At 40.0% G+C, this 12,074-nt stretch overlaps 1 protein-coding gene across 5 annotated transcripts in view; it reads left to right on the top strand.

Annotated features, from left to right (window-relative positions):
- Window positions 1-12,074, top strand: part of PRDM15 (PR/SET domain 15) — a 48,667-nt gene that overhangs the window by 10,098 nt on the left and 26,495 nt on the right. For 2 of the 5 annotated variants that reach the window (XM_048493729.1, XM_048493724.1), the window contains exons 2-9: window positions 443-488; window positions 3,347-3,440; window positions 4,653-4,806; window positions 5,492-5,744; window positions 6,687-6,812; window positions 7,260-7,358; window positions 9,042-9,266; window positions 11,350-11,488. In XM_048493729.1, coding sequence (XP_048349686.1) covers window positions 452-488; window positions 3,347-3,440; window positions 4,653-4,806; window positions 5,492-5,744; window positions 6,687-6,812; window positions 7,260-7,358; window positions 9,042-9,266; window positions 11,350-11,488 — 1,127 coding nt within the window. In that variant the 5' untranslated portion in view covers window positions 443-451. The remainder of the gene's footprint in view (window positions 1-442; window positions 489-3,346; window positions 3,441-4,652; window positions 4,807-5,491; window positions 5,745-6,686; window positions 6,813-7,259; window positions 7,359-9,041; window positions 9,267-11,349; window positions 11,489-12,074) is intronic. The other 3 variants (XM_048493727.1, XM_048493725.1, XM_048493728.1) reach the window with 3 other exon arrangements.

Below are 12,074 nucleotides of genomic sequence, written 5' to 3'. Positions count from 1 at the left end.
TTCCATGCCCAGATAATTTTCTCTTTCAAGATTCTTTGTAACCATGAAGAACAACGTAGTTCTGTTTTTAAGTATAGGCCATTTCAGTCCATTTAGTGATTTGATTAAAGTTTCCTACTGCTAGTATACATAATGAAGTTAGCACCTGCTCATTCATCTCATATGATGGTATACTTTTCCCAGGGACAGAATTTTAACGGTCTAAATAATTTGTCTAATACCATTCAGTTGAAATATTAACAGAAGGTTGCAGATCACAAAAAAATGTGCCTAGAATGCTGCTGCTGCTGCTGCTGCTGCTGTTCCTCCTCCTCCTCCTCCTCCTTTTTTTGGAAATGGAAGTATTTTATAGTGATGTACAAGTCTATAAAACTATGGGGAAGTATTTTTACCAGAAACCGCTTAACAGTCTAATTGCTGTTAATATCACATGTTTTGACAGATTTCAGAAATGGCAGACGAAGGCAGTGAGGAGACAATGTTTATATGTGAGTATTTCTCAAGAAATGGCAAAATAATGATACACTTTGTCACTGCATCTTTTTAACCGTAAAAGGGTAATTAACATGTTTTTCAGCTGTGTTTGTAAGCCAAACTATTTAGTAGAATTTAAAAGTTTGCTTAAGTATAGGTGAGTAAGGTGGAATCAACACAGTCCCAACCCAGCTGCAATCCAGGCCTCAGCATTTCTATAGAGTTGGGCGGGATTGGAGCAGCCCAGCCCAGACTGCAATCAGGGAAAAAGGCCCAGAACCCTGAGGGGCCAATCCCGAGCTAAGAGCTCGACAGACAACCCACTGACCAATAATAGTCTGGAATAGGGGGTCCCAAGTGGGAGGAACCCTTTTGCGGAAGGATTAAAGGGACACATGGGAGGAAAATGTGGGGGAAATAGGAAGGAGAGAGATGAGAAGTGTGTGTCATTGTTGTAAGTTTGCCATTAAAGTCTGCCTGCTGGAAACATCTAATCTCAGCATACTTCTTTGCTCTGTGAGTAGTTCACCAGGGTACTGGATTACCTTGCAAGGATGGTGGGGAGGGAAGACACAGTGCATTTGGAGCCTGAGTTGCAGTGTAATTGGTAGCCAGGATCAGCGATTTCCACAGGGAAGGAGACCATCCATGAGGCTGGGATAACAGGTAGGACCCAGAAACCAGCTACGAACATTTGGAGACTTTTCTGCACCTTAGTCACATTGAGTGTCTGCTGTAACGGGATTGGATTCAAGTTGAAAACTCTGAATCTTATTGGAAGGTTTGAACTTTAGGGGAATAGAAATAACTCCAAATATGGGAATGTCAGCCTGGGGTGATTTGGTTACCTGACTAGAATACCAGCTTGCCCCAGTTCTTAAAGGACAAGTCAGACTTTAATGCCCCTTCATTGATCTGTGATTACATTATTGGAGTGGTCATAGAAGGCCAGTTATTCTTCCCCAACCCTGATCATTAATTATGGCCTGAACTTTGATGATCCCTCAGAAAGCCAACAAATAAAACTATTATCAAGGGAGTTTCCTCACCTCCGGGGGAACCTGGCCACTTTCCTGTGAATCACCTTTTCAGTTGCATTTCAGCCTGATCTCAGTTTATCAGTTTTAATATCAAACATAGTTTCCCTTTCAAACTCTCTGACAGCGTATGGCCTGAGAAGTCACGAGGATGACCCAAAGACATGCCTTCTGATTAAGGGCTACTTTCAGGACTAAAACATGAAACCATTTCTGTTTCCCCAGGCATTTGTAGATGGAGGTTTTTTTATGGTTTTGGGCCTTATTGTTCAATTGTTCTACTGAAGTGATTTTTTGTGGTGTTCGTTATAAATTGTAGGTTTCATTCTGAATTTTGGTCAATTTCATACTGTTGTATTTATTGTCAGGTACATATCTTGTTAGCATAGTTTTCTTATTTTATTGTTATAAGCCATATTGTGAGCTTTTAGTCTGAGAGCAAGATACATCTGTTGGACTGCTAACAAAATTGAATTTGTGGGTATATGCATGATCTGTTGCCTAGCAAGAAGAATAAAACTCTCTCATTCAACCCCATTTGCTTTGTGTAGATTACAATATAGATTGCAATATAGATTACTTGAGCTATACACATGTAGATTTTGGTTGTTACATTGGCAAATGCTGGTTTGCTGATGGTGATGAGAACTTACATACGTGTACTTTGACTATACAGTCTATGTACAACTGGTACTGAACTTGCTCAGGTGGGAAGGTAGTCCCATTCTCCCCTTATCTCCATATATGTTCATTCTACCCCCAGTAGAACTTGTGAACAACCCTGGATTTTTTTTTGCAGAATTTCACATGTTAAGGTCACTTTTTGCAGAATTTCACAAGTTAAGGTCACTACAGACACAAGTTTCTAATTGTTTTCTGTTTGCTTTACTGCATGCATTTGTAAATGATTTGGGGAAAGTGGCATTGCAACTTTTTCTCAAAGTAGTGGGATTAAGCAAACATCAGTAAAAAGTGTAGGTTGTAATTTTCCAGTTCTGTGGGAAACATGTATTAAATAATCCTATGTCAGCATTTCTGAATTATATTTATTCTTTTTTTGCTGTAGGAATCTCCCCTGCCTGCTGCATGAATGTGGGAGAATTGGTTAAGGGTTGGGGGTGGGGGGATTCATTTCCAGCAATGAACATGCCTTTAGTATAATTTTGCAAGCCAAACATTTTGTTTCTTCTAATAAAGCAGCCCTACTGCTAGGCAGGTTATGCTGTCCTTTTTTTTTCCATCCAAGATACCTTTGTGGATGGATAGCAGGCATAAAAGAACACATAGTGCTGTTCAGTTGCACTGACTCTGCAGTTCTGACAGCTATGAAGCTTTTAAACATTTTACAGGTGAGCTAAGCAAATATACTTGAGATGCTGCTCATAAATTATCGTTTGACTCCATTTAGGACTCTAGGTGATTTAATTAGGATGCAATAGCGCAGAAATAAAAGCAGATGACTGCGTGTTGGAAAACATTTATTTTTCTTTATGACACTACTGCTGACTCAGGATGAATGGCTATGTGTGTTTGATGCCTGCAGACCCAGAGGTGCATTAATTCAGGTTGGGATGATTTTGGCACAGTAGCTCTTGTCAAAGAGACTAACCACTGTTTTGTTTAAAAAGCAGCTTCTTTCTTCAGCAATAGAAAAAAATAGACATGAAAGGATTGGCAGGAATGCTCAGTTCTCTCTTGAACATGTATTGTCTCTTTGGACCCTGATCTATGTGATGTTTCTTGATTGCTGTAAATAACATCTTTTCTAGACAGTATTTAAATGTAACATGAAGTGAGTGACATACTTGCTGGGGATATTTCTTGTCTGCCTTCAGGGTGTGAAGACTGTAGTCAGTATCATGATTCAGAATGTCCAGAACTGGGGCCAGTAGTGACTGTCAAAGACTCCTTTGTATTAAGTAGAGCAAGGTAAGTTGAATTGCAAAGTCAGTTGCATTTTAAAGCAAAGTCAGAGCTACAAAAAGAGAATTAATTGAATTTCCGGCTTTCTTTCTTTCTTTCTTTCTTTCTTTCTTTCTTTCTTTCTTTCTTTCTTTCTTTCTTTCTTTCTTTCTTTCTTTCTTTCTTTCTTTCTTTCTTTCTTTCTTTCTTTCTTTCTTTCTTTCTTTCTTTCTTTTGCTACATTTCAAATTTGAAATATGCATGATCTTGAAGACCTCATATGTACTCTGTTCTGACTGGCTGCTAAAATAATTCGAAACTACTGCTGTAAGTTTTCCCTCTCTGACATAATTCAGTACCTGGAAGGCAGTGAAGATAGCTCTGCAGTAGGGAATAATTAGGTTGGTCAGCCAAAGTGGAAATTCATGGCTTGATGTACCTGTAAGCTTCACTTTATATTTGGGTTAGACAAGGGCAGACAGGCTGTTAAGGCCCCCTGAGAACACCCTGGTGGACCGATGCCTAGGAAACTACCCCCCTACTGGGATGGTCCCAACCCTGTATTGTTGATTCCTTTTGAAATAGTCAAGAGTCAGTGTAATTTTAGCCAATTCTAAAGACACTTGGGGAAAGACAGATTTCTTTCTTTAGTCATTGAAGGCGTTAATGAAACTGTCAAGGCAGATGATTAAGTTTGGGTGAAGATTTGCTTATTAAGTAAGCTTACTATCATTGTTTATGCTCATTTGAATCTTTATATCATTTGTGAAATGGTTTGTAGTCTGTCTCCACAGTAGGCATCAGAAAATTTGAGACTTACAGCAGCTTCAGATTTTGAACTTATTACACAGAGAACATTTTATTGTGGGGAAAATATATGTAGAGCTATGTAATTTTTAAACTGGAATGCTTTACATATAGGAAAATCATAATTTTAAAAGAAATTTGAGTGACACTGAAAGTTAGCTATATCAGTAGAAGATATGAATCCCTATTCATTACTTATCCACACTGTCATTCATACAGTATGAAAGTGCGTGAAGGCTAATTTTTTGTTTCATCAGTGTGGAGGTTGATTTGAAACTTTTGCTTCTTGAACTTGCTAATAATTAGTTATTTTTGATGTTACTTTGTTGAAGGGTGAGTCTGAATTCATCCTTCTGTGGTTGTTGGCAAATCTCTCTCAGACACAGTTCATCGCTGGCTTACTCTGACTTGTCCAAAATTCTAACTTTTTAGATCATCCCTTCCATCCAATCTGGAGATCAGACAACTAGAAGATGGGACTGAAGGTGTTTTTGCAGTGTCTCAGATGGTCAAGCGTACCCAGTTTGGCCCTTTTGAATCCAAAAGAGTTGCCAAACTGGAAAAGGAGTCAGCATTTCCGTTGAAGGTACCCTGTATCCGTGCTTAGGTAGTTTTTCTGTACAGTTCTATGCTGCTCTTCTTCAAGATAAATTAGATGGAGAAGAGTGATAGGCCAAAGGTCATCCAGTGAGTTTCATGACAGAAGGAGAATCTACAGTCTTGGTCCACTATTTTGTTATTCAACACTATACAACTTATATTTTAGTTCATTTTAGTTTGATCTTATTTCAGCGTGATCTTTCAGTTACCAGGTTGCCACGTAAAAGTATTTTCCCTTACTAAAAGCCAAAGCAATAGTGCTTTCATTTGTAGAATACCCCCTTAATTTTGGATTAAGTTATTTCATTGACTTTCAAAGGATTGAGCCGAATATGAGCAGGGGTTTGGAGGCATCATATAGAAGGACTCAATAAGAAAAGGAGCCCAAAAGGTCTTAATGAACAATAGGCATCATTCTTAAAACCTGTTGAAAAAATGAGATGTTCATAGCTTGAAGAGATTTTTTTTACAGTAAAGAACAGAATTCCTATTATTGGAAGCTGTTTCTAATTATTTAGTTCCAGTTTCACAACAATAACACTTGAATGCTGGGACCACATGGATACAGCAGTCCAGTAACTGAAATGCATTCTTTTATATAGTGTTATTATTAGGAGTAATCATTAGTATTAACTTTATGTTCACTATCTATCTCAATGGGTATGCCTCAGGTTTTTCAGAAGGATGGTCCTCCAATATATTTTGATACCTCTAATGAAGATGATTGTAACTGGATGATGATGGTGAGACCAGCCACACAGTATGAACATCAGAACCTGACTGCTTTCCAGCATGATAATGACATTTATTTCACTACTTCCCGAGATATTCCACCTGGAATTGAATTAAGAGTATGGTATGCTGCTTTCTATGCCAAAAAAATGGAAAAGCCTGTTCTAAAGCAGGCTACTAACATTGCCAATGGTACGTGCAGTTGGATTTACTATGTTACTGTGTATAATGCAGATTTGTATAAATAGTACTAGAAGTTTCAAGTCCTTTTATGCAGAGGGTTGTAATAGGTGGTTTTGTGGCTTGTTGTTGTTGTTTGATGTAATACCCTGAACTCTCCTGCTGAAGGAGGCTCAGAACAGCTCTCTGTATTTGTATATTGTTAACATATGGTAAATTCCAGTTAGAAAAAGTATAGTCCTTCTATTGAGATCTCTCAAATTATAATGTGCATTCTATAAGAGGCATTTTTCAACCTAAGTAGAACTGAATTAGGTATATGTACACAACATACTACTCCTCCCCCCCCGAATGAAAACACCACCTCTAAAGTAGGGTTCTGACCTTTTTTTGGTGGCTCTGTGAGAAATGTTGGAAGAATAATTTCTTTTAAAACATTTCCTATATTTAATACGTTGGAGGCATTTTCTTTGACTTTTCTGTTTTTCACAAGGTGTAGGCAGGTAAGAACCTTTCAGACGTAGGTAAGTGGGGGTTCTTGGGTTTAAACCCCTCCCATTGCATGTCCAACAAGTGCGGGTGCTCCTGTGCGCCCACACAGGCACAGCCTACATCACATGCTTGTAAGCTGCAAGCCAGCCAGAGCCTGGGAAAGAAAGTCTCGCTTCTCGCAAAGCAGGTCTCGCGAGAGGCGAGACTTTCTTTCCCGGGTTCCTGCCGGCTTGCAGGCTGGAGGTGGGGCTTCGGGAGGTGGGGCCACACCCCCAGGGTGGGTGGGGGCATAGCCCCGCCCCCAAACCTACCCCATAAAAATTCTATACCTAATTCCCTGTTTCAGACCTTCTTCATATATCAGTGTAGCCTATGTTACTAACTTATATAGTCTCTCCTAGTGTTTTAACACTGATGTAATAAGTGGGAGAAAAATTAATAGAAATAATCTCTCTATAATAGACGTGTGCTTAGTTGTGATGGAATGTGACCAAGAGGGAAACAAAATTACTCCAAAGCCTTCTGACACATGTGTCTTGTCTGTCAAGAAAGTCAAGAAGTCCCGAGTTCATGAGGCCAATCTTACAGGTATGTAAACTCTTTTGGTCTCCATTCTGTATCTGCTGTGCTGGTGGCAAGCATTTGGCTCAGCAGTCACTTATTACAGGGTGCACCTGTGATGAAGCGATTGTTTGTAATGATATTGGGTGTAGTTCATGGGTGGATTTAAACTTGTGACCCTCCATTTGAAAAAAAAACACACCATAGATTCACATACCAAAATATTGCTTTGTTTTGAACTCACTGCCCATTCTCATATTCTTATAACTTAGCACTTCTAAGTGGAGAGATGCCCTTCTGATCCCATGAATGTCAATAGGCTTATTGCAGAGGTAGCTCTGCTTAGGCTTGCTCTGTCAGTGGTCCCGAAATCTGCATACTTTAATACTGTATATGTCTATAAAATACTGAAGAGTTTTCCGTTCTTTGTTTTTTGGGGGATGCTAATGTTCATTTTTGTTTGCTGTAATCTAGAGAGCACTTTAGATAGTAGCGGGCCTCTTGAAACAGAGTCTAAGCAGTGGACATGTAAAGTATGCTCAACAACTTTCCATGAACCTCAACTGCTGACAGGTAATGGAAGGACTCAACTTCTACAGTTGCATAAATGCACTGACATAGAATCTTAGCTATTGTGTATGGTTTCTGCTGCTGTTTGTAAGACTGCATTTGAAAGCTTTATTTCTTTCTTGTCTTCAAAGATAATATAAGGAAACATGCAAATAGTTGCCTCAGTCTATCAGTTTCTAGGAGGTCCTTTTATTCTGATTTGATATGCAGGATCTCCAGTGTTGAGGTGACTGAGGAAGATATTGTTTTGTATGTGACCTGGAGCACCCAGAGAACTTTGAACCAATGTTCTACTCTGTCTTCACCTTGTGCCTGAGTTTCCGTATGGTCCTTAGCTTCTTGGCATTACACTGAACCTTGCAAAACAAAAAGTAGCAAAGAAACTAACAGATTCTCCAGAAACACAAATATTAATTAGAAGGTTGAACTAGACTGGGGTCCCCAACATGGTGCCTGTGGGCTCTATGGTGCCTCCCAATACTTTTCCAGGGCCCACTGAGTACTTTTCGAAAGTCGGCAGGGCCCCCATAAAGCTTTTGCCCAGCAAAACTTCTGATTGACCTTTGGAGATTCGACTGTGCAGATTTTTAAAAAGATTTTCACTGTATGTGACTGAAGGTAACCTGTGGCAGCCATTTTGTGACTGTCTGCGCCTCCTGCAGCAACCATTTTGTGGCTGTGCTCACCATACTGTATCAGAATTCCAGACATGCCCATATGGTCAAAAAGGTTGGGGACCCTTGAACTAGACTTTAAAAAGACATTCAGTGGTAGCCTGTTTGAAAATTGATTTTAAAAGATTAAATAAAGTGGGCAAGATAAAGTTAAACAAACACAACACACAGTTAAAAATGCTGTTGACTCAAAATACAACTGAAAGCATAACAGTTTGTTCTGATTTTCTTAAGAGTAATACAGAAGGTAGCCATTTTCTGGATCAACCCTTTTACTGATTTTTGGAAAACAGAAAATTCAGTTTTCTGGAAATTGGACCAAAACTCCTGCCTTATCAATCATTTAGGTTCCTTATACCCTCTGATATATAGGGTAGGAAACAAACAAGGTAGTATATGTTTGATTCCCCCGATTCACAAGATACAGTGCTGCTAATTATATTAAAACTTTCTGTAAAACCACAGCTGACACTGATGTACATCTCAAAAGGTATGAGCTCTCCTCAAAAGGACTTGACTAAACAGTTTTCCGTGCCATTTTGATACTTATTCATGTTGTGTCAGGGAGCAATCCCAACTGAAGCTATGGATAATAAATTGCACTGAGTGTTCACTTCCTTCAAATCATTGTTTCTCTTGTTCCAGTTCATGGACATGGGACAAGCAACGTTAATAAACGCAAAGGAATTGCAAATAACTGGGCTGTACCTTTTCTGGAATGGCCCAGAGTTTTGCTATCAGAAATAATCCAATCATTTCAGTCTGTTCCAAAACTGTAACTTGGGTTCTCCCTAATTAAAATTTTTATTCCTGAAAGAATTAGAATGTGCATTGGTAGACATCTTCTGGAATACAATAGAAAAATGCTGTACTCTGTGTCCTGAGAACTTTATTAGCTTTTAGAAGTTAAGGCTATCTTTAATTCTATGTTAGCCTTATTTGCTAAGAAGTTTCTAGAAGGCAGTCTTTTTTTCTCTCCTGTGAGTCAAACCTGTTTGGTCTTTCTTTGCAGAGCATCTGCTGAGTCACCTGGAACAAGCCAAAGGAGCTCCTCAGAGCAGTCAGAACGATGCACTTCCAGAGAAAGCTGTGGAGGCTCCACCTTCAGATCCACCTATAACCCATGAAAACACCAATGTTAACATAGATATGAAAAGAAAACCACGAAAGGGCAGGAAGTCAAAAGTCACAAAAGCTGAAACTCCCCTTGCGACTGTGGTTGATAATGACCATTCTGGTGAGACCCACAATTTATTAAGAGTCAATGGGCCTTTCATTACATACCTAATGATATAATTGTGTTATGGTAGATGTGCTGCTACACTATTCACATCCCTCCATACTTTATAGTTAAGTTATGCACGCAAGAAGTATTTTTTTTTCCAATGGGCATAGAAATTTTACTAGAAACAACAAATATTTTACAGTTTCAGCCACTACCTTCTTTCACTGCCCACTGATACATATTTTCACAAATTTGTTGCCTCTTCTTCTCACCTGGATTATCTGACATCATTTATGAATTATCTTATGGACAAAAATGGATGTCAGATAAATCCAGTAAAACATGTTTATTGTATTGTCTACTTTGCATTACTCGTACTTACTTTTGTTTGCTATCTGTATTAATGAAATGTCAACAATTTAAGGGCTGTTTCCATTTGTATTTAGATCAGATGTATCATTTTGTAGTCATCCCCAAAGATTTGTATAATGGAATATATAGCTTTGTCCATATCCCAGTTAGTTTTAAACAAGTAAATAGGTCAGGGCACCAAATAACTTTAACAGTGTAGTTCTAAACAGCATTATGCCCTTTTAAGTCTACCAAAGTTAATGGCTTGGAATGGTTATAACCTGCAGATAAGAGATTGAAAGCCTCCACCAGAGCATCTGAGACACACAGGGATGAAAAAAATGTATTTAGCAAGGTGGGAACTCTTCCTACAAAAAGAATGGATGCAACAATACTAAGCAAAAGAGTAAAATGTCTCCTGGTGCTGTGGGGAGGCAGAGGCCGTTTCCACACCGAGGCAGAAGGGGTCGGGTCGGCGCAATCCACAGAATCGTCAGAGACGACGGCACAGAGCTGCGCCGTCGTCAGAGCGACTTACCGGTCCTGCGGCCCTCCGGAACGTCGCCGAGGCCAGGGAACACGCCCCCCTGCCCTGTGCGACCGCTCCAGGGTTGCAGGGCAAAGGGGGCATGTCCCCAGGCCTTGGCGATGCGCCGGAGGGCCGCAGGACAGGTGAGTCGCCTGCTCGGGGGGGGGGGGGGGGAGGGAAGGCGCCTGGAAGCCACTGCCGTTCACACGGCAGCAGCTCCAAGCCACCGTTTCCCAACAACCTCGCTTGCCAAGCGAAGTTGGGAAACGCCGGCTTCGCGCCAGTTGGGCGGCGTGAGAGCGGCGCGGCTGCAAAGCAGCTGCGCCCCCTGTGCAAATGGCTCCCTGGGGACAGCGTTTTTGCCGTCCTCAGGCCGCCATAAACCGCCCGTGAGGAAAGGGCCAGAGAATGAGAGGGAAACGGAGAATGGGCTTTGAGGTACACCCCCAGGGAGATATCAGTACAGCCTCTACAAGATTCTGGCTGGTAGATATGTTGGTCTGAAAAGAGAGGTACAGGCAGATTAGAACTCATGCCTCCCATTTAACAGACTACAATGGAATTTTAAAAAGAACAAGAGATACATTTGTCTACAAGGATCTAGCTCTACTGGCAGGAGTGAGAATACCATCATGATGTAAGATGTTTAAATTGAAGTAAGGAATGGAGAATTGCTTGATAGCTCACCCTAGTGTTCATGTCATTCCAGCTGTAATATGTACCTTCTGCAGGGCTGGATGAGCATTACCTTGTATGCAACACAATAGAAGGTTTTATGTTAGTGGGAATTTGGCAGTGGAAGACATAATCCAATATTGATTTGTCTGCTAAACAACAAAAATGTCTAGACCATTCTGTTTTAAGGAATTATGCAAACTGGTCAAACCAACAGAAACTGGAGTGACTGTTGACAAAGAATAGTAAAGATTATGTATATTTTGGCTACCTATCTGCTGGCAGTTATGAAATGCAGATGAAAATGTATCAGCAAGATGGTTGTGGATTTGAAAGTAAGCAAATAACCTCTTTGCTGTTTTATTTCACTCTATATGATGGATAATTGATTCTTACACTGCTTAGCAGTTTTGCTTTTTTTGTTTGTCTTTTTTGCAGTTCTTATGGCCAAACAAAAGTGTATTCTTAATTTGTATGGTATGCTTAAAATTGAAAATTCACTGTCTTGTTTTGTTTTTAAATAATGAATTCAATTAAAAGAGGATCATGTTGCTGAAATTATAACAGAGATCCCTCTTGATGACGTAGCTCTTCCTTCCGCTGCAGAAGAAAGGATCATGGAGATGGTTTTAGGGAAGCTACCCAGTACTGGAAACAGTATGAATTCCATAACAAAAAAGTAAGTTCCTCTGAAAACAGAAAAGGCAGATGGTGAACATTCTTACATATATAACTCGTGTAGCTTGTTATGTATAGTAAAATAACTACAGTGGAACCTCAGTTTTCGTCGATAATCCGTCCAGGAAACCTCGGCAAAATCTGAAACTGACAAAAACTGAGGCAAACACTGGAAAGCAATGGAACTGCATGGGTCACTGTTTGTTGTCGCAAAATTAGCGTGCATGTGCGAACGAAAACCGAAGCAAACAATGAAAACCGAGACAAAATTTTTAGGGAAAGAATCAACAAAAACCGAAACCAACAAAAACCAACAACGAAAACTGAGGTTCAATGTATACCCAAATTCTTCTGATAGGGAGTATGAAAATCAGAGTTTGGTCTGTGATAATGGTGTAGCCATGTTGAAAGCTAGAGTTATATAGTGGTTCATAGTGACAGACTCTAGTCGGGAGAACCAGGATTGAATCCCCACTCCTCCACATAAGTGGTAGACTCTAATCTGGTGATCTGGGTTTTTTCCCCCTAATCCTCATTTGAAGCTTGCTGGGTGACCTTGAGCTAGTCATGGCTTTTCAGAACTCTCT

The sequence above is a fragment of the Sphaerodactylus townsendi genome, linkage group LG04, assembly GCF_021028975.2.
Source record: "Sphaerodactylus townsendi isolate TG3544 linkage group LG04, MPM_Stown_v2.3, whole genome shotgun sequence".
NCBI classification, from domain to species: domain Eukaryota; kingdom Metazoa; phylum Chordata; class Lepidosauria; order Squamata; family Sphaerodactylidae; genus Sphaerodactylus; species Sphaerodactylus townsendi.
This window is presented reverse-complemented; position numbering and strand designations above follow the sequence as displayed.